At 33.3% G+C, this 22879-nt stretch overlaps 3 protein-coding genes and 1 long non-coding RNA gene across 5 annotated transcripts; all 4 read right to left on the minus strand.

The window, feature by feature from the left end:
- Positions 1 to 792: 792 nt before the first annotated feature.
- Positions 793 to 7185, minus strand: LOC132708143 (serine-rich adhesin for platelets-like). The gene is made up of 6 exons (XM_060680278.1): positions 7129 to 7185; positions 6255 to 6433; positions 5515 to 5672; positions 2620 to 5448; positions 1614 to 2567; positions 793 to 1294 (listed from the first exon to the last, which is right to left on the minus strand). Exons 1-6 carry the CDS (start codon positions 7156 to 7158, stop codon positions 1116 to 1118), a joined length of 4329 nt encoding a protein of 1442 aa, XP_060536261.1. The 5' UTR covers positions 7159 to 7185; the 3' UTR covers positions 793 to 1115.
- Positions 7186 to 7387: 202 nt separating this feature from the next.
- LOC132703222 (uncharacterized) lies at positions 7388 to 10842 on the minus strand. The gene is made up of 4 exons (XR_009619033.1): positions 10754 to 10842; positions 9197 to 9390; positions 8416 to 8736; positions 7388 to 8185 (listed from the first exon to the last, which is right to left on the minus strand). It is a non-coding gene; the product is annotated as an uncharacterized LOC132703222 (long non-coding RNA).
- Positions 10843 to 11566: 724 nt separating this feature from the next.
- LOC132704910 (uncharacterized) lies at positions 11567 to 15414 on the minus strand. Of its 2 annotated transcripts, none has more exons than XM_060675234.1 (8): positions 15293 to 15414; positions 14599 to 14691; positions 13120 to 13313; positions 12806 to 12972; positions 12669 to 12710; positions 12571 to 12612; positions 12285 to 12476; positions 11567 to 11821 (listed from the first exon to the last, which is right to left on the minus strand). In XM_060675234.1, exons 2-8 carry the CDS (start codon positions 14626 to 14628, stop codon positions 11637 to 11639), a joined length of 852 nt encoding a protein of 283 aa, XP_060531217.1. In that variant the 5' UTR covers positions 14629 to 14691; positions 15293 to 15414; the 3' UTR covers positions 11567 to 11636. The 2 variants fall into 2 exon arrangements, with proteins under 2 accessions (XP_060531217.1, XP_060531226.1); XM_060675243.1 differs by lacking the exon at positions 15293 to 15414 and adding an exon at positions 15078 to 15095.
- A 372-nt stretch (positions 15415 to 15786) lies between these two features.
- On the minus strand, positions 15787 to 20446 carry LOC132707235 (uncharacterized). The gene is made up of 4 exons (XM_060679004.1): positions 20353 to 20446; positions 18077 to 18137; positions 17574 to 17807; positions 15787 to 16065 (listed from the first exon to the last, which is right to left on the minus strand). Exons 1-4 carry the CDS (start codon positions 20380 to 20382, stop codon positions 15890 to 15892), a joined length of 501 nt encoding a protein of 166 aa, XP_060534987.1. The 5' UTR covers positions 20383 to 20446; the 3' UTR covers positions 15787 to 15889.
- Positions 20447 to 22879: the final 2433 nt, after the last annotated feature.

Consider the following 22879-nt stretch of genomic DNA (forward strand, 5'->3'; position numbering starts at 1 on the left):
ATATATATATATATATATATATATATATATATACGTGAGAATATATATATATATATATATATATATATATATATATATATATATATATATATATATATATATATATATATATATATATATATATATATATATATATATATATATATATATATATATATATATATATATATATATATATATATATATATATATATATATATATTGCCTAGACAACCGGTGGATATCGTCGACTTCCAGCAATGACGTGTTTCTATTTTGTGTTCTGCTTGTGACTGTTTAAAAAAAATGGTATAAAAAGGAAAGTGCGACTTAAATGTGTATTATGCACCGCCACTGGGGCCCGCTCTAGAGGTATTGCGTCACGTGATTCTGATATTACGTTGACTCTAGTTGGTTGATGCTTCTGAAATTCTACTTCACTGGCGGAATTGTCATTTCAATACGATTTTTTAATTATATAATTACTTTATGTATAAATAACACAGTATGTTAACTATAAAAATCATTATTTTTTGAGTTTGAGTTTAACATAAAGCTGAACAATTATTTCGATGTAGGTTACTTATTAACTATGTCATAGTTTTTGTACAATGGGATTGCATCTATTACTCAAATCAAACTTTAATTCACATCAACAAAAAAGCGTAGTGATTTTAATACAATATTTTATTCTATTCTAACAAATAGATGCGTTCCACATTTAAAAACACAGTTATTAGTAATTTTAAGTTTATTTGTTTTAGATAAAACACCCATATATCTAAATTATACGGTTCACCACAATATTATTATTGTGAGGGTACTATAGTTAAAATATTTCCATTATTGACTCACCCTTTAGACATATTGAAAACAAAACAGTTTAAAAATCAATTTTTGCGTAGGCCTATAAAGTTTTTCATTTATAGGTTCTCAAGAATGCGTTGGGGATTTTTTTTGCCAGTGAAGGTTTGCCATATTTTTTTATGTATGTTTGGAAGGTTATTTATTATAGGCCGTAAAAAGAAGTCAATAAATTTAATAAAAATTTAAGTCAAATAAATCAATATCAATATAAATGTGCGAGTTTTAATGTAATACACATAGGAATTCATTCATCAATATGTATTGCTAGCTTACGTACAGGTAGCGCTGATTTCACATTGAGAAGTTTGAGAGTTAAACGCCTGACCTGATCCACAGTTGCGGTTTACTACGTAATACAATCCAACCGCCTTTACGCATTCATAGTATTGGTTACAGCGAGCTGACGGGTATCTGACATTGGCAGTCGAGCAGGATGTAGGTGGAGTAACTAAAAATTGCACATATATTTTCGTTGTGAAATTTGCGATCACGGATTGGTTATCGCAAATAAAAACAAGCAAAAAAAAACAAAACCAAAATACTGTCAGTAGCATCAGGGGCAAAATTTACAATTTGAATTATTTTTTTAAGCTTATTTGAGTAATTTTTTAAAAATATCCGCATCCATGTTTTTCTTTATTTGCTATCCAGTGTGTTGTTGAACTTCACATATTTCTAGGAACACCTGCACTAACTTTTAGCAGTATTATTTTTTTTATTGCGAGTATTTAACACTCTATAAATTAATAAAATAGAAAAAGACTAACCCGCCGTCGTAGAACTTAAAGTTGTGGTACGTGTGGTCGTTGACGTCGATGTCGATGGCGTTGTACTTGACGTAGTACTTCTTGACGCTTGCGTCTGGGGAAAACTTGAAGTCGCTACTGAAGCATTAGTGGTATCAAAAATAGGCGACGTAGTTGTTCCTCTAGACAACGTGGTGGTACTTGTGACTATTGCGTTTTGAGTTGTGGAAGACGAAAACGTTATAATAGAATCAGAAACAGTAGTCGAAGCAACTTCATGTGTTATAGATGGCAAGCTAGTGGCCTCAGACTTTACAGTACTAGATACTGTTTCAAAACTTCCAGTACTAATTGGTATAGTTGGTATAGCTCTCGTAGTAGTTAATCTAGATGCACCTGCAGTATTCGAAGTGGCTGTTGGAGTTGTAGGTACCAACCTGGTCGACTCAGATTGTGCAGAACTAGATACTTTTGCGGAACTCCCAGTACTATTTGGTATAGTTGTCGTAGTAGGTAATCTAGATGCACCTGCGGTATTCGAAGTGGCTGTTGGACTTGTAGGTACCAACCTGGTCGACTCAGATTTTGCAGAACTCGATACTGTTGCGGAACTCCCAGTACTACTTGGTATAGTTGTCTTAAAAGTTAATTTAGATGAACCCGCATTATTCGAAGTGGCTGTTGGAGTTGTAGGTACTAATTTGGTCGACTCAGATTTTGCAGAACTAGATACTGTTGCGGAATTCTCAGTACTATTTGGTATAGTTGTGGTAGTAGTTAATCTAGATGCACCTGCAGAATTCGAAATGGCTGTTGGAGTTGTAGGTACCAATCTGGTCGAATCGGATTTAGAACTAGAACTAAATACCGTTGCGGAACTATCAGTACTACCAATACTAATAGTTGTCGTGGTAGTTAATCTGGATGTACCTCCAGTATTCGAGGTACCAGTTTCAGTTGAACTAGATTCTGTGGCTGAAATTTCAGTATTACTATATGTTGGTTGTGGTCGTTGATTTAAATGTACCTGCGGTAGTGGAGTTGGCATTTTGAGTCGTGGATGGCAATCTCGTCTCCTCAGACTTTAGAGAACTAAAATATGTTGCATAATTCTCGGTACTACTTGATATAGTTGGGGTATCAGTGAATCTAGTTTTTCCTGCTGTAGCCGAGGTATTTTGACTTGTAGATTGCAAGGTGGTTGCCTCAGATTTTATTGAACTAGATACTATTGCGGAATTTTCTGTGCTACTATATATACTGCTCGTGTCAGTTAATTGAGATGTACTCGCAGTTGCAGAATTTGAGATTTGAGTTGTAGATAGCAAGCTGTTCGTTTCAGATTTTAAAGAACTAGATTCTGTTGCAGAATTGGCCATACTACTTGCGACAATTGTAGAAATTGATGCAGATGCACCAACACTAGTTGATGTGGTAGATGGCAAATTAGTCGCAGTAGGTTTCGAGGAACCAGGTATTACTTCAGAATTTGCAGTGCTATCAGAAGCAGTTGATGTTAATCTAGCTGTGTTTGCAGGAGTCGATTTACTTCGAATTGTAGATGACAATGTGGTCGTCTCAGAGTTTAAGGCACTAGATCCCGTTGTAGAATTGTTGATACCACTTGAGGCGGTTGAAATAGTCGATGTGGCAGATGGCCACGCCTCAGATTTTAAGGAACCAGATATTATTTCAGTAGGTGTTGATCTAGATGAAGCTGCGATAGTGGGGGTAGCAGTGTGAGTTGTAGATGACAAACTTGTCTCCTCATATTTTACAGAACTAGAGATTGTCTGAGAATTTTCTATACTACTAGAGATTATTGTTAAAGGTGTTAATCTAGATGTAGCTACAGTAATTGTGGAAGCAGTGCGAGTTGAAGGTAGCAAGCTTGAAATGGATACTGGTGCAGAATTGTCGATACTACTTGTGATAGTTATCGGATGTGTTGAGCTAGATGTGTCCTCTGCGGCGGGGGTGGCAGATTGATTTCCATTTGGCAAGCTGGTCGCCTCCGATTTGATAAAACTAGATGCTGTTTCAGAATTTGCAGTTTTATCATTGGTAGTTGTGGGAGAACTTAATTTAGATGTATCTGTAGCAGTTTGAGTTATTGAAGACGGCAAGCTTATTGCAGAACTTGCGGAATTCGTAGTGCTTGCAGAAATCGAATAGGATACTGCTGCAGAATTAGCAGCATTAGCAAAGGAAGTTGTGGATACCGATGCAATTTCAGTAATCAAATTCGCACTTTGAGTGGCGGATGGTATACTAAACGTATCAGAATTCCCAGAACTATATACCATCGTAGTCCTCGAGCTGCTACTAGAGGTGTTTGAGCTGGAAGTTGTTCCAGAAGTGTCTCCAATAATCGAAGTAGAGTCACCACCACTACTAATGATAGTTGTAGAAGTAAATTTCCGTGTACTTTTAGTAGTTGAGACAACGCTTTCAGTAGTCGTTATTAAACCGGCGGCTTCAGATTTAGCAGAACTAGACAGTGACTCTAAAATTGCAGTTGTTCCAGCCGAATCTTCAGTAGTGAAGGAAGTGCTTTGGATTTTGGATGGTAAATCAGTTTTAAAAGAAATCAAAGTGAAATTTTCAGCTTTAGATACTGTTGGAAAATTTTCATTGCTACTAGTGGTAGTTGTCAAAAAACTTGTCTCAGGAATTTGACTCGTTGGTGGGAAATTGATAATACCAGTTTGGGCAGTACTAAATACCGTTTTAGGTTTATTACTATTAGGAGAGATACCTACAGTACTTAAAGAAGCAGAAGATGAGCTGGATGTTTCGGATTTTGTAGAACTATATGATGTTGGCCAGTTAGAGACGGTGGTCATAGAAGTTACTCCAGATATAGCTGCAGTAGTGTGAGTTTCGATAGGCAACCTACTAGTGATTTTAGTTTTTACAAAAGTACTTTCGGAATTTTCAGAGTCACTTAATTGGGTGGCGAAAGAAGTTGATTTGGATGTGTCTGTAGTTTTCGAAGTACCGCTAGAGGTCATTCGAGAGGTGCTGGGATTAGTTAAGGCAGTACTTTGATTTATAAATGGCGTACTGGTTGGGTTAGTTTTGTCAGAAGTAGAAATTGTAACAGAATTTGAACCGTCACTTATAAGAGTATTTTGGGTAGTGAGTGCGGGAACAGTAGTAGTGATACCCGATTTTGTAGTATCGGAGAAAATAATCGTAGAGGAGATCAGCGAAGGTGTTTCTGTTGCACTGAATGTGTTAGTGTTAGATGTAGTGCTAGCTTCAAGCTTTCCAGTCATCTTAGTAGAAATAGCTGTTTCAATTTCTGTGTTACATTTATATTCTTGACAGTCTTCTAAGTTTAGGTAGAATTGCCTCAAGGCTTGAACACAGTCGAAACATTGCGTCATGGTCGGGTATGTTGGACAGGAAATAAGATCTGAGACTTCAGTGGATAATGAACTAGTTCTATCGGTTTTGAAAGAATCAGGTAACGTATAATTTACGGCAGTATATATGGCTGTAGTTGAAGTTGCTTGAGATGCACTTGGATAAGTTAAGAAAGTGCTTTTCGTTGGGGTATTTGTTGTGTCTGCTTTGGCAGAACTAGGAATTATTATAGAATTTTCGTTGCTACTAATGACATTTGATGTCAAAGTTGTACTAGGAGAGCTTGATGTTCTTTGAATTGTCGATAAAGTGTTTGTTTTAAGAGTCGTCGTGGTTGCGGTGAAATTAATCGATGTATCTGTTGCGGTTTCCGCGTTGCATGAATAATCTTCACATTCTTCTATGCTTAGATAAAATTCCCTCAAAGCCTGAACGCAATCGTAGCATTGAGCCAATGTAGGATGTCCTGGACAGACGTCGGATTCTAGAATTTTCGTATTTAATTCCTTTATGACAATTTTTAGCCAGCAATTTTTCTTTTAAGTCTAACCTGCCACCGTTGCAACAATTGACAGTACGACATCTAACTCAATAACTGCTATATCATTAGCTGATTCAGCATTCGATGTTAAAGGCGTTTGCGTAGTAGCACTTCTTTTGCTTATAGTTACATTTTCCAATTGTTTAACAGTTGCCTCGATTATGCATCTGGAAAATCAATACTCCATGATTGGACAGATTTCAGTAGAGAAACTGTGGGAAACTAGCCCGTGATAGAGTTTTTTTGTAAGAATCTTGCGTAAGTTCAAAAATAGTTTATATCCTTACAAAAAGCGAAATATTTTTCCCTCAGTCAATTCCGACCTAGAAGTCCGATTTACGGTTTATATCTCTTTTATTCTGATTTTATTATTATTCTTAATTGTATGATTACTTTTACTATTTCCTACATATAAGTCGGAATTCCCATATAAAAGTTCAAATTCCGACTTATAATTCTTGGTTTCCAAATGTAAGTTGGAATTTTGACTCCTCTGACTGAGTCGGGATTGCAAGATGTAGGTTGGAATTCTGATTAAAGTCAGAGCAAAAATTATAATTAAAAGTACAAAATGAGTATTTGCGGGTTTGGGTAAAATCACAATTCAAAAATTATTTTTGAAAATATAAATTCACGACTGTGAACCGAAACTTGATAAAGTGAGCTTTCTCCACTCTAGATCGGTGTATAATCAGGTATTTTATAGAAGGAAGTAGAAAACTATATTTGCAATTTATTCATTCACTTACGGCTGCTCCCCTTCGTTTTCATCACAAATGTAGCCATCATCGCATTTAATATCATGTCCACTAGTAAACACCACACCAAAAAAAGTCGAGCAGCTCTTATAACTTGTTTCGTTTATGCACATTATTTTTTTGGATCCACAGGTGTTAGCTTGGATTTCACGTTGGGTAATGAACATGAACTGGAAAATAACAATCAGAGACAAAGTGAATGTAACTTATTTTGTCAAATAAATTAATAAAAATTACGGTACTTTATCAAAGTAAATCAAAAATAGAAAACATTCATTTCACCTAGACATAGTATTAATTAAGTTCCTACTAAATGTTTACTAACTGTCTACTGCCGTCCAAGTTATCCATATATATAATGTAGAAAACGTACAAGCTTTAAAAAGCTGTATGCCCGTAATGAAATATTAATAGTTTCATGAGTTATAGAGTCTATGCTAATCGCTAATCATCAAAAAATCAAAAATAATGAAAAAATCTTGTAAAGAGTTATTTAATATGCGCATGCGCAAGTTATTTCATCCAATAATTATTGCGGCGTTCAACAGCAACATGGTCGCATAGAGTTCGTCAATTCAGCAGTTTTCAGTTAGAATTTGGTATTTTCACTTGAATGTTGTCAAAATGTATTCGGATTCAATTAAATTTTCATTGGAAAACAAGATAAGTGTATAGAGATTATGTGAAATTTATAAATATGCGCGGAAGATCATTCCTTTACGAAAATTTTAAGTTAACATAATCAGTCAAAATTAAATATAAATAATAAATATAATACTCTTATACATAATATGTGGTAACAGTTTTTTTTGTTTTCAAAAAGTTTCCCAAAATAATCCAAGAACGATTTATTTCATTTACTTACCAATAAAAAATTGTAAAATAGCCCCCTCATTATCTCGGAACAACTACCTACATTGCTTTGAACTTCAAATGTTATCTAAGTTATTAGTATATGCAAATGTTGCAAATATTCTAAGTTATTATTGAGTGTAATAAAAAGATAATGTCTGGAATCTTTATTAATTTAAGTAAGCTGGCTGAGCTATTTTGATGTGTGTTTTTCTTTGTCATCGTAGCGCAATTCAGGAATCTTGTGACACATTTTTAGCGCATAACACACATATATAACACAGATAAATAACACACATATTGCGCGTACTTCGGTGAAATTCAAATCTTTAAACCTGAGGATGTATGATTTTATTTTTTTTTTGCCAGTATTCCGAAGGAACTTACAAATGTACAAATTTCAGCTTAAAACCTCGGTTAAACTAACGGGTTTTGTACTTATTAACTGTAATTTTGATTTATAATTATTTAATTTATAAAAATCAAGAGGGAGCTTTAAGATAACACACATGCAAAAGCTTTATTAAACTTAAAAAATACAACTGTTGAAACAAATAAAAATGGTTGTAGGAAAACAAAACTATATCACGATATCAAGCAAACAAAAAGTGAAAACAGACGAGATGAGGGTAACATGGGAGAGTGACGTGCCACCATCTGAAGTTGGTATTTTCGCGGTACTTTGTTTTTCTTTTGTGATTATTTCGGTTACCGCATTTATTATGTCAATAACGACCATTGTTGAACTGTCACTATCTTTTTTCGGTTCACGGCTTCAAGTGTTGTGACCATCTAAATTGATCATGGTAGCCATTTCACCTTTTGTAGGTGTAGAAAATATTTCGAAGATGGAAACGCTTGTAATCCCTGGAGTTGGCGTTTGGTTAATATTATTCTTTTCATTGGTGATATTTGTAGGCTCCATCGTCGTAAGTACTATTGCCCTTGTCGTAGTTACGACGGTTTGGCTGTAATCGGCAGCAGTTGCGGCAGCGTGGGACGTAGCGTTTATTATTTTTACCGTTGCTTTGGTACTTGAGGGAACTGTAGTAAAATGTTCGACTAAGCATCTGAAAGTTAAATATTATTGATTACAAACTTAGGTAACATGATAGTACTTCTATGTCACCAAGTCATAAACTTGGATTTTGACAGTCTTTGATATAAAGAGAAAAAATATTTTTAACGTTGGTCGTAGAGCCCGCTGGCAATAACCTATTGTTTTCAATAACTTATGCGATAGTTTTTACCCTGTACATTATATACCAAATAAGTTTCAAAATATGAAGAGTTTTTTTACCCAAGAAAATATATTTTGCTTCTTGGTATTCCAATCCTTTGATCCGAACGAATGAAGATAATTCAATAATTGTTAACAATGAAAAGTATTTTAAATCACGCCTCCTAGTGACGACATTAGAGACCAATGCACATCCAACACACTTTATCTTTACCAAAAGGAAGAGACTTGTTGTTTTCTTTGAAGATGTGTTTTTCAAGGTTTGCTAGAATCAGTATATTAAATCTGTTTTGTCTTGATTTTTCCAATTTTTTCTTCTTTCCTGCGGCGTCGTTTTAACGGTTTAGCGGTAGCGTTACAGTTCCCTAAATCGCATTGAATCTATAAAAATTTAAAACTATATCAGCCAAGTTAAACATCCTAGGGATAGGTTTACAATAAATATTTTATAGGACTCGCTGTCCGAAACCAGAGTTTTTAGAAATCGATAATAAATGACATACATAATTCCAGAGAAGACATTTAAAAAAATATATACTTTATAAAAGGAGCGCAGCGGAACGAGTGACTTAAAAAGTTTACCAAAGGTGTTGCATACTATACTTTTTCTGCGAGCATTAGTTTTTGGGTACATTTTTGCAAAATAATACGAATACATTCACTGACATGATCGTCAGAATCGGTAAACGTCAAAAATCAAGCCGTGCGGTTAAATATCCGAAAACATCGGATTGCTCCTAAACCCGTGCGGTAACATCCCCGAAATGTCCGATGTGGCTCGGATCCGCGGGGGCAAGAAGTATTAAGTATGTCACAGAAGGGAGTAGAAAAATACACTTACGGCATGTCTCCTTCATTTTCATTACAGGTATATCCCTCTTCGCAGGCTATCTCACTCCCAGTAGGTATTTGCCATATAAACAAGAAAGTCGAACATTCCTTGTAAGTTGTTTTCGTTACACAACTAATTTTTTTAGATCCACAACCCGCAGTTTCAATTTCGCTTTGAATGGCGTACATAAATATTAGTAGCCTCTGTATTAAAAAATAATCAATAATCAATCATTTCAATTTTGTTATGTATTGCAATATAAACTATTGTAGGTAATGTGGGGAATCCTTATAACCCTAGATATGTATAGGTTCTAGATTCACAAGCGGCATTAATTTTGTTTTTTAACGAAAACAATATTTTTTAGAAAAAAGCCTAATTTGTTAGACTATTTTTTGCGGGTTAAATGTATGATATTAGCAACGTTTGTGTACCTCGGTTTGAATCAAAAATGAATCGGAAACTGTTTGTAGCGTTAGCAAACAAAGTAATAATACCGCTTTTTTTTCATATTTGGACGTAACTAATGGTGCCCAAATTTTGTTATCACTAATACTAAAACAAATCATTTTTTGGTTTTTGAATTTATGAAATTATCAATGTGTTAAAAGTTAATCGAGGACGCTTTGAGCGTTAGTAGATAAAGTAACAAGTCCAATTTCAACAGTTTCTTTTATATTTGAACTTATTAACCGTGAGGCTGCACGGTTTGGAAACCTGGCACCGTGGCAAACTTTTTGGTCTGACTTTTGTTTTATACCAAACTTTTTGGGCATTTTTTTCAGAATACCAGATTGTAACGAGTATTTTTGCCAATTTTAACCAAAATATATTAAAAATACTTTTTAATTTGTTCGAATCAAAATGAGTGACACATTTTAAACATTAAGGTTAAGTACTAATATTTCACTACTTCTTAACAAATATGTTGGTAATGACAATGTAAATAATATATTAATTTCTTCAAAACCTAATTCAGTTACACGGCCAGATCTGTTAGTTAGGTTAACAACAATACCCTGTATATTTATATATAGACATACGATGTTCTAAAAATATGCTTTGCTTACTGTTTCAAAAAACTTTGTGCACACTTAGGTTGTTCTGTTCCCTTTTTTCATGCATCATGTAATGTTCGGTTATGTCAACTGGAAATCGAACATACATTATTAAATTTTTCAAATCTGGCCGGAACTAACCAACGAAATTACATTTAAAGCTGACCGGAAACGTCATTCATAGAATGCTTAAAAGTTAACATAACCGAATCCACTAAATTGAATTTGACAATGGATGTCCGTTTTATTTTGTAACCTAAATCGAAGGGTATAATATACATTATAAAATAAAACTACAATATTGCAACACCGAGTGCTAGGATTTCTGCAACCCGATTAAAATATAATCGGATATGACCGAACCAGTGAACATTTAACTTAATCTAAATGACACTGTGAAACGCCATAAATGTATTAAAATAGAACGTAGGAACCCAAAACTTAAGATAATGTATTTTGTTATATACTAGAGATTTCTCAAAATGTCTTATTCACAAAAATATCTTACCAATAATGAATTCGAAAATAAACTAGCCATTTCTTAAAATGGAACACGAACTGCTTAGCAGCTTCAAACAAGGCATGAGGAACTGTTGCAAAAGATAAATTACAGAATGTTTATTAATCGGTTTTATCAGCCAGCTAAAATATTTGCACAAGTTTCTTAGTTTGCCGTTGATTTTTTGTAGAACCTACGCTGGGAGAAATCGAGTGCACACAGTAATGTTTTATAATCTCTCTACATTACTCGACATCATTATTTTTGATTAAATAGAAACAGAGTACTAATAGTTTTGGTGCGTCAAATATTAATACTAGAGTTTTATTTATTTGATGTTTTGGAATTTGAAAAATGCGAAAAATGTCACAAAACCAAAGGTTTAAATCTGATTCAAATAGTTTTTGTTAATTAGAATTATAAAAATTGAAATTTAAATTTGAACGAATGACTGGTCTAGATTACGACTGTTATATTCAAATAACAAACATTAGATCCAGATATATACGAGCAAACCGGAAATTTTGATCCTGGTTTTATTTGAAAAAGAAAACAATTGTAATAAATATTGAACACGTGAATACCACAGTGAATTAGATTGCCAAAAATAGATAAAAAAAATAATTTCTAAGTAGTGTTCAAGAAATTCTGTTAAATGAAATGTCAAGTTTTGGATAAAAATATCAATTTTGACAATTAAACGTGTCATTTGGAGCAGGTAATGCCAAAATCAAATTTTATTTTCATTTAATAATTAAAGAAATTCCATACACCGCGCACCTGCAAAACATATCGGATTAATAAAAAATAACATCAGTTGCCTTCAATTTAATAGAAGTAAAATATGAAAACACATTTTTAAATAAAATTTGAAAACACATTTTACTTATTTTTACAAGTAACTACAAGCGTCGCTGTCCTCGCATTGCAAAGTGTTTGCGTTAAACGCTTGACCAGCTGAACAGGTTTCTTCTACTACATAGTAGGTTCCAGATATAAGTCGGCAGCGATAATATTGGTTGCATCGTGCAGATGGATATCTAACGTTCGCAGTTGAGCAAGATGCAGGAGGAGTTACTAAAAAATAATAAAAGAAATAAATCGGCAAAAGTGCATCTTTCATTAGTTCTATTATTTGTCAAACTCAGCCAACTCGGCAAACTTATTAGTTATTCTTGAAGCTACCAGGATAATTGGATTAAAAGAAACTATATATTTTTCCTTTGTTTACTATTTCCTAAATGATACTCTTTTAGGCCCATATATCAAGTTTTTGAAACTCCAAAACCCCAAAACAATGTTATTAGCCTGAACCAGCCTCTTAGTTCCATCTTAAGGAGTTACCCGACTTCACCTTGGACTTGGATTGGATAATTCGTGATCCTATTGGGTTTTTTACTTTTACAAGTCAAGCAAAGTACAAAATGCTAAAAAAATTGAGCACCTGTATTTTGTGCGCAGATTTCCTTTGACAAATTATTTTAGCAATAGTCATTTGCTTCATTTGTCGTACTGCAGTATAATTATGCAATAAACCCACCTGGAGTAGTTGCAGTAGTTGTACCAGGGGTAGTGCCGGTAGTTGTTCCAGCGGTACTGATTGTGGTTGACGGTGTAGTCTCCTTGGCATTAGTAGATGTAACAACTGCTCCATTGGAATAGAAGTCCCACATGACATTGATACATTGAGAGCATACTTGAGCAGGTGGATAACTTGGACAAGAGCCTGAACCTATATGTTGATTTAATATTTCGTTCAACCAAATTATGATTTTAAAGTTGGTAATGTAATTTGGTTGGTTTTCGCAGTATACGCATTGACTAACCTGTTGCTCTAACAGTAGGAGAAGATGCAGCGTGAGTTGAACCTACATGAAAATTGAATATTTGTTTGGTTTTTTCGAAAGTATATGCATTGACTTACCAGTTGCTCTAACGGTAGGAATAGATGCGTCGTAAGTTGAACCTACACAAAGATTGAATATTTAGTTTGATCGAATTAGATTTCAACACCTGGTTGACGTAATTTGGTTATTTGAAAATGTATATGCATTGATTAACCTGATGGTCTAACAATAGGAGAAGATGCAGCGGAGTTTGGACTTCCTGTCACTCCAGCACTGGTTTGGTCTACCGGAGCGCTGCTGGTACTAGTTACTGGCGGTTGCGTCTCTTCAGATGTAATAATACTCGATTTAGTTGTAGTTTTACTTAAGTCGACAATACATCTGCGATAGAGAAAATTTTATTTTTAAGTATCAGTTATTTTAGTTGATATTAAGCAAATTGAATAAGTACAATAATTATTTTTTAAAAAATGAACCATTTTGTGTGTTTTGTATCCTTTAGTATTAAACTGAAAATGTAATACTCACGCAGTATCTCCCTCGTCTTCATCGCATCTGTAACCATTCTGACATGTAATCTCATCGCCGGTGGTGACAACTTTGTAGGAAACCGTATAACAAGATTTATATGAAGTTTCGCTTACACAACTGATCCCTTTTGTTCCACATGTCTCGGCGTCGACTTTCGTTTGTAATGCGGCCAATAACCATCCAACCAAAAGCTGAAAATATTTTGAATATCCTTTTTTTTTTTAATCAATCAAATTAATATGTTTAAAACTATAGGAAAAGGAATTATTACATTTTAAAGGTCATATTGCTCCGCTTATTTTTCCATATTAGTATTTTTTCTTCTGCATCCAGTTTTCTTCTCCCAATGCTCGGTTGCTTTTCCATAACTTAATAAATCAAATGTGAGGGCCATTTATCGAAATAAATTCAGTTTTTCAAAGGAAATTTAAAACATATTAATAATAATTCTATTACCAACATTTTCTTAAAACAAAAACTTCTGAAACTGTTTTTTGGATTTTTGTTTTATCCAATGTTTTATCTATCATAAAAATAAACAACTGTTAAATGTGGCGAAATTTACTCTTAGTACTAATACATTAATTTGTCACATATTTGTGAGAGCGCCATAATTAAATTAATCCAATATTAGTTAGAGCAACTAAAGAACTAGCGCAAATAATATATTATGCAATAAGTTTAATGAGCGCCATTTTAGTCAAGAGCTTGGGGAACGAGCGACGCGTGTTACATATTTCTACAACCATTAGTTTTTGGCTATTTTAGAGTACCGAGTAGAAGAAGAAAATTTAAGGGATTATAGTAGCCTGACGTTTGAGGTGCATTTTTTTTAGAAACTGCTCTCGATCATATTCTTGTCAGTGAATTTTGATGCTTAGTTTCATCTTTATTTTTAAGAGTACATAAGTTTCTAAATGAAATTAGGATTTTATTGATTTTTTTCTACTGCGTACTCTAAAATACCCCATTGTATACTGATCAGATGTTGCGTTAAAACTTCAACTTCATTAAACAATGTCGCCACTCACTTCTAGTGTTTCTTGAAATTTTGTTATCGCTGGGTGTATTATGTATTCATTGAGTCACTCAGTGTTTGTATTCGTACTGTTTTGCCAAAATGTGATGGTCGTAGAAAAGGTACAGTATTATGCAACACGTTTCTTTAGACATTTTTTAAAACTAACTGCGCTCATGCATAAACAAACTCGCAATTAAAATGTCGTTTATAAAACTTCCATAATATACCATTTTCCTGTCCACGTAATAAGATGTTCAACGAATAGAATAATATATTCTGTAAACTGAGTAATTTTTGAATTTATCTAATAAACACTTTCATATAATTCCCTGCTGTAGCGCATTTAGCAACGAACTAAGTTTAGTTTTGGGTACTATCGTTTATTTTTAACGGTATTGTGACGGCCGTTGATCATTGGGCACCAAACTAATTCACCGATAAAAAAATACACTTACCCAAAATGACATAGTCCAAAGACGGGGCATTTTCTTCTTCGGTTGTCTAAAGAAAATTTCGCGCGTGCCTTAATTTACATATTCCCTTTTCCACTGTGCAATAAACATTATTGTCGTGATAAGTAGATAAATAAAGTCAAACATTAATCAAACACGCATGCATATTAATGTCATATTTTTTATTATGGTTTCAGGATATTATTAGTTAAATAAGGATATTATTTTAGAGGTTTCTTTACGCACTGTCGCATTTTAGTATTTTTTACGTGGCGCCACACAGTAAAAGAGATTAAAAAATATACATTTAAAATTTTATATTTAGAGAAAAGAGCTACTCAGACTCTAGTAACCTTAAATATTCAATAAACAACATTTGAGTAAGGTATATTAATTATTCCTCGTTTTTTTTGTTCGAAACAAGTGACTACGCTTATTAGTTTCAGACGTGGTGAAAAATCGAAAGAAAAGTATATATTTACCCGTGTATTTGTTTTAGATGCCCAATTTAAAAAAAAATCCATGCTTGTTTATATTTGTTAACGATTGGGTGTCTAGTTTTTTTGCTACTTTGCTGTTACTTTACAAAACAGTTCTAGTTTTTCTAACCAGCAACATGACGACACTGTCAACTTTCAGTCTTAAGAGTCAACTTCCTTCAATATAGTCGGAGAAAAAATAAATAAAAAAATGTTACCTTCGTTTTTTGTTAATATCTTTGAAAGTAGTCCAGACTTTATGCGTTGGAGTAAATTCTACTACAAAATATAACATTGACAGTTAAATTTTTTGTTGAGCGTGTATGCTAAATTGTCCGAAACTATTCCCGTCTAACGGAAACGATATACAGAAATAGATTGTTATAAAAAGAGAAACCAAAAATACAGCGTGTTTCCTTGCTACGTCAAGTATGTGTAAGCAGTTTTATTAAAATTAATAATTTAAACCTAATTGGAGCTAAATTTGCAAAAATTGTTAAGACTGCATTGATCAGGTGAGGGGAAAGTGTCACTTTGAAACGTTAGTTTCATTAAACACTGTCGCGAGTCACTTCGTCACGGGTTGGGTGCTAGATATTTCAGGTAGATTAAAACAGTATTTTGACTTTGGCATCAGTTACAAAAATTAACCAGATACAATTTCAGGGGACTTAAGGGAAAGTTTAAAACGAAATAATTTGACGATCACAATTGATATGTTTTATTATCTACGAAATTGTTGCCTTAAAGACAATATAAAAATATGTTTGCAGGATTTCAATAATTTTCCAGTTCAATAATTTTTCTCCATAAAGTTACACAATACAGTTGGTATCCACTTCACACGCAGTAGAATTGAAAGACTGTCCCGCGGGACATGTCTGCTGCACCACATAGAACAACCATAGAACCCTTACGCACTGATAATACTGATTGCATATCGAAGAAGGGTAAAGAGTACCGTCCGTTGAACAAGATGCGGGTGCAGTAACTGTAAAGTAGAAATATATTTTATTAACTTATAAATGACCTACCCAACAATTCGATTTTTATGTAGAGGGAAAAACAATCTTTCCGTAAAGTCTACATTAATTTCAATCCACTAATCCAGCAGTGGTGGACTAGAATGAACTGAACGGGATGTATAGCGTGGACTTACTTTATCTCAGAAACTATAAGGGATGGAGCCAAAAGTTAAATACAAAAGTTAATTGGGGTATTAGAAACTCTCAATTCATTTTAATCTACAGGATGTTTCATTTTTCGTGGGAAAACTAAATTTTTTAATTCTACAGAAAGTTATAGACATTTTTTGTGTATGTGTTTCTGACATTTTTAATTTTTTATTCGAAAAATGACGTCTGCAAGACTTAAAATATATGCGAATTTCTTCATTCAGAAGCATTTATTGTTTTATTTGAGTAGGTTTTGTTTGAGACAAAGGACTCGAATAACAGATTTCATAAGAAATATCGATACATATTAATACAACGTACGCGAAAAATAAAAACTAAAAAAATCTGATTAAATATTTTAGTTAGAGTTTAGTTTAGTTAGCACTGGACAGAATTTATAGGACTTCCAGTTTTTTATTTGAAGGCACGTTCGAAGCGTTGTTCTTTTGACATCTAGATCTACCGACGTTTTTGGGGTTGAATTTTTAGGGATCTCTGCAAAATGCAACAAAATATTAAGTTGCCTTTCATAATTTAAAATATCACAACGTCAATTTTTTTCTTTCTTCAAGGTTCCATATATTCAAAAGTGTTAATAAATCCCGTCGAAGATCTTTCTTTCTGGGCGCCTCCTTAATGGAAATTTTGTTATATAAACTCTAAGAGCCAGGGTCCAGTTTTTATTGTTCGATATGTAACTTTTTATCTGTGAAAGACATGATACGCAAGCAAGCGAATAAATTAAATTTATAAGTGATAAATAAATTAAGCAATATTGCGTCAAAAAATATTTGAATTGAATCAACAACACGCGTCCAAGGGGGCAGCGTTCTGGCACATGTTTTGTTTAAACGCCGTCAAAGCCACCTTACACTAACTGAACTTATATGGCAACAGCATATTATTTGTGATAGACAAATGTTTAAAAGGAAATACTTCACAAAGTAAAAATGTTAGGCATACACAACCTAATATAAAATTGCCTTAATTTTTAATGCTAAACATGACAAGATTATAAAAATAGGTGGTTTCCATTAAATGAACTAATATACAAGGTGTTCTATTTAAAATAAGAAAGTTGATACTCACCTACGAAAAATAAAAAACCCTGTATATACAACATTAAAATAAATTGATTAATTTTTGGCTCCATCCCCTACAGTTTCTGAGATAAGGTAGTGTCCAACCAATACACTGGTCTCATAGAATGTGCGCTTTGGATTAAAAAACTAGAAATGCCTATTTAATTTGTTCTTTACCAGTTTTTTAAAATTTCCTTTTAAAAAATTGGACATATTCCGTCACAATTATGTCTTCTACAAACCTGGGTTATCAGTAGATGTAGTAGCAGTGGCAAAGCTAGTTGTGGTCGCGGTAGTGGCGTTGACACAGGTCTGCTTGTCTTCGCACAGTTGAGATGTAGAATTGTACGCTTGTCCCGAAGGACAAGTTTGCAATACCACGTAGTAAAGCCAGAACACTTGCACGCATTCGTAGTATTGATCACACGCGGCTGCGGAATAGTTTGCGGTGGCATTGCAGGATATTGGTCCTGTTACTGAAAGCATGCTGAATCAATTGCAGTTACTAAATTTATAATATTATAATATTAATAGTAATCAATATACACATAATTATTAATTTTTAAACCACTAACATTTATTATTAAATTTCCTTGTACACAACAATTTTGAAAAACATTTCAAGTGCCTGAAAGTGCTAAAATTTCAAACCTATTTTAAATGATTTTGTTACGATCTAAGATCTTGTCTTATTTTTTATTGAGTGATTGCAGACAACTTTTTTCTTATCCATATACGTACATACCTGGTTGAGTGGTGGTTTGAGCATTAATGTAGGCGATGACACTAAACAGTAGCAGAAATTTCTGTAAAATATATACTTAATAAATAATACATTTAACACATTTATCAGATTAATCAGGAAAAATTCCAACTGTTTTCATTTATCTAACTGTTCCTGTAGGGATGTCATATACACTCTTGTGAAATTTTTGTTTATGGATCGATTCAGATAAAAAAAAAATTGTTTGACTTAAAGGTCATGGCCAACTGGAACTATTAAACAGAAGAGAGAAGTACTATTAGGGATTTAAAAAAGTAATAATTTGGCAACGAATAAGATTCAGGAGTATTTAGAGCCCAAATATACCAATTTCTATAATGTTTCAATACAGGGTGTTTGAAATATCGTTTACGCCCCGCTTAAGGCGGTACATCGTTGTAAAATATTTGATTGTGGTTTGATTTTAATAACTTTTTTTTGTTGAAGAGATCTCTTAAAAGCGAACTAAAACCTTGTGTTTCTTTTTTACATCACACTAAAGTCATGGCCAACTGCCACTAATTTTTGATGTCAAATAAAGAGAATTTTAATAGTAAAATGTCAACGAATTCTTATTGAGGACTACATAAAACCTAACTATACTAATTTCCATGAAGTTCGCTTAAGAATTAGTAGAATTTTTGTTTATGGTACAATTTTAATCATTATTTTTTGCTGAATAGATCTACTAAAAAGAAATGAAACTGTTTTTTCATATAGCATCGAGTAAATTCATGGCTAACTTACACAGTTTTTTTAAGCGGAAAATCGAGAAGTACTTTTGGAGATTTTTTCAAATTAAAAATGACAACAGATTCGTATTAAGGACTACCTAAAAGTAACTAGACCAATGGCAAAAGTTTTTTATTTAAAAAAAAATATATTGTAAACCATGTAAGTATCCATTATTTTGTATGTGATTTGAAGATCTTACAAATTTTAATTATACAAATTTCAAAAGCAATGATAAAAGACTTTTTTATTATAATCTCAAACAACAGCATTAATAAATCTTAGTATTCGAAAGGTATAATGTATATAAAATTAAAATATAAATTAGCGAATGACTTTGACCGTCGCTTCAACATAGCAAACTTTTTTACAAAGGAAACAGTATGACGACTTCAATCAATTTTAATATTTCTGTTATTTGCATTATAAGATGAAAATTAAAAATCCTTTTTAATTACTTCATTTCTAATCTCTTCTAATCATACTTAATTTTAAGACAATCGTTAGTCTCTTTCAGTGAAATCCATCCGACAAAAAAATAATTATCAAAATTGAACCGACTATCTTTGTGATTCTCCAGGATTACCGTGTATTCGAACTTCATGGAAATTAGTATACTTAGGTTTTATATAGCCTTGAATAAGAATTCGGTGACACTTTATTCTTAAAGAAATCCCTAATAGCCCTTCTCGATATTTGACATCAAAAATTAGTCCCTTTTAGCTATGACTTCAGGTTGGTGCAATAAGAAACATAAGGTTTTAGTGCGTTTTTGAGACCTATCCAATAAAAAAAAAAGCAAAATGAAACAGTAATCAAAGATTTTACAACGATGTACAACCTTAAGCAGGGAGCAAAGGATATTTCAAACATCCTGTATTGAAACATTATAAAAATTGGTATAGTTAGGTTCTAAGTACTACTGAATAAGAATAAGAATTATTTGCCTTTTTTTAATTTCTAATAGAACTTCTTTCTTCTCTCTCTTTTGTTAAATCGTCTCAGTTGGCCATGACTTTAAGCTGAAACAATAAGCGACACAAGATTTTACTCTTAAGTGCGACACACTCTATAATATATATAATATAATTTCCTATAATAACAGAGATGTTTGCAATTTATTATATCATCTTCCGGTCATTAAGTCATATATATGAAGAACAATGATAATATGCCCGTTGATATAATGACAAGTTAGTCATTTTCGTTAGTTCTAGCGAGACTTTTTTTTAGTTTATCGGACGCGGCTGATCAATCGTCTTCACTTTCACTTCGACTTTTCTGTGTACCTAATTCAAACTCAAAACAATCTAGCCTTTCGATAACTTGTTTTTTGACGATGTTATGGATGGTGATGGATGGAAACGATAACCAAAAATCGTTTTTAAAGTTGCTCCAAAAAATTACTTTCTGGTTGCATATGGTAAGATCATGCAATCAGCTATTAAACATTTTGAAGCCGTCGCGTTGCTACAATGTCAATATCAATATACCCTATCAGTCAAAATACTATAAAATATACTTACTTGAAAATCAAATATATATCCAGTAATCATTATTCGAGCTCGTGCAACCCATTGACGTTCTACTAATTCCGTTTCATTAAGCCAAGCATTATGACAAAATTTATTGAGCAGTTGATGACAGCAAATATCATCTCAAGCTCGTTAAAGTATTAGCAAGATTAAGAATGAATTGCGTGGTATCGAAATATAAACAATATATAGAACGAAATGAATACTTTTTTCATTTAAGGCATGAAAATTTGTCAGTTGCTAACCCTACCCAGGTGTAATATTATGCTCCACAAAAAATCTCAAGATTAAGTTATTTATGGTGAATTTTATTCCTTTATTGAGAGGGAAGAGTTTAGCCAAAAAAATGCATATTGCTTAATATGACAAAGACTTGTTGAGTTGGGTTATTTCGATATTTCTGAAAATTCACAATTTTTTTTTTTCGTGAATCGGCTCTTCGGAAACTCTAAAAACCTATACATTTTTTTATTACAATATACAATACAATAGTATTGTGCTTTCAGAAAATGTTTCTTTTGTTTCTGGTTTTAATATGCCAGAAACTATCTTGGCGATAGCAGATATAAACCCTTATATCGTGTAGGCCGTTTTAAAAAAAAAAATAACATAAAAGGATTCAATAAGGGTTTCCACATTAAAATAATAAAAAAGACTCGGAAGAATATAAAAATATACAAACATTTTTATTTGCCATTTTAGATTAGTGTATTACAATTAGGTATGAAAGATGATGTCATTCAAATGACCCCCGCGACTCATGTGGCATGACGTAATTCGTTTATTGAAATTTCCTATCACTTTTTGATACAATTCAGTTTCTATGCCGGCTATTTCGCGTCTAATCTCCTGTTTCAAGTGTGGAATAGTGTTTGGTTTATTTCTATACACTCTGCTTTTTGAATACACCCAAAAAAAAATCTAGGGGAGTAGAATCACATGACCGCGGCGGCCAGTTGATATCGCCGTTACGTGAGATAATCCGACCAGGAAACTTGCCCCGCAGCAATTGCATCGTTTCTCTGGATGTGTGCCAAGTGGCTCCATCCTGTTTGAACCACAAATCTTCAACGTCCATACCTTCCAACTGCTCCCAGAAAAAAACATATCATGTTTTGATAGCGAACATGATTAACCGTAACAGCGTTCTCCGCATTATCCTCGGAAAAAAAAGGGCCAATTATTCATCCGCACCAAAATGCGCACCATACAGTCACTTTTTAAGGATGTATTGCTTGTTGAACAATATCTCTTGGATTTTCTAATCCCCAAATACGAGCATTGTGTTTGTTTACAAAGCCACCAACGTGAAAATGTGCCTCATCGCTAAAGATGATTTTCGTTGAAAAATGAACCCCTTGTTCTCGTATCCGTTCTGCAAACACGCGGCGCTGTTGATCTCGAGGTTTCAACTCCTGAGTTATTTGGACTTTATATGGGCGTAGATGCAAGTCTTTTGTTAAAATTCGCTGTGTGGTTGAATACGTAAGGCCCACTTGCTGCGATCGATGACGAATTGATGTGTTTGGCTACACTTTCGCGAACAATTGCAATATTTTGATCTGACCGACCTGCATGAGCACGTTGAGGGACTTTGAGGTTAGTTACAGATCCACTTTGCTCTAATTTTTGAACCACATTCCAAATTGTAGTCTCAGAAGATCGATTTTGCGCGCCGAAAAATTCACATAGAGCCCGAAATGCATTTTTCCTTGATCGACCATTTTCATAATAGGCTTGCACAATTTTTACACGTTGTTCAGTCGTATATTCCTCCAGGAATAATTTTGTTTATGTTTTGAGGTTAGAAATCTCATAAGATAATAAACAAATACAGTGGCGTTTCTCCCGTTATAATAGCAAATTCAAAAATCCCTACATATATAAGCACACACATAACACTAGGCGGGCTGACTTGTCCTTAGGGCCTCGCGGTAAGAAACTGGACTAACTTAGATTTATTCAAATACAAGAGCATTGTTCAGTTTGAAAACAGTGTAATAATGTACTTTAAAATTATATTTATAACGAAGCTGAGTTTATGGATGCTAATTTGCCATTCTCTTGTGCTTTTAATTTCATGTCCTTTCATTTTTCGAATCGATTTTTCTTGTTTCTTATTTATTTGTATTTATAACTACCGGTATTCTTTTATACTTATTATTTTAATTTTTATTTAATTATCTTTTGAACATAAAATTTAGTTATACTGTGAAATGTAATAGTTATAGATTATATAACAATTCTAATCATGCGTTTTTGTCGCGAAGTTTGAGTTTGCATCAGTGGAACGAGTGGTTAATGAATGAGTGGCTGTGGCAAAAAAAATCAATACATTAAGTGAGTAACGTATGACCATCAGAACTACGCAAAACCTCCCAAAACCGTGGTTACAATACCGGAAACGTTCGAATTACCCCGCGACAATATTTAACGAAGCAAATGTCGTAAAGTGACACTTTGCACAGGTTGGATCACTTCATACTTGAGTACTTTAGAGTGGGGAGTAAAAAAACCT

This window comes from Cylas formicarius, unplaced genomic scaffold (genome assembly GCF_029955315.1).
Source record: "Cylas formicarius isolate icCylForm1 unplaced genomic scaffold, icCylForm1.1 PGA_scaffold_10__41_contigs__length_53128322, whole genome shotgun sequence".
NCBI classification, from domain to species: domain Eukaryota; kingdom Metazoa; phylum Arthropoda; class Insecta; order Coleoptera; family Brentidae; genus Cylas; species Cylas formicarius.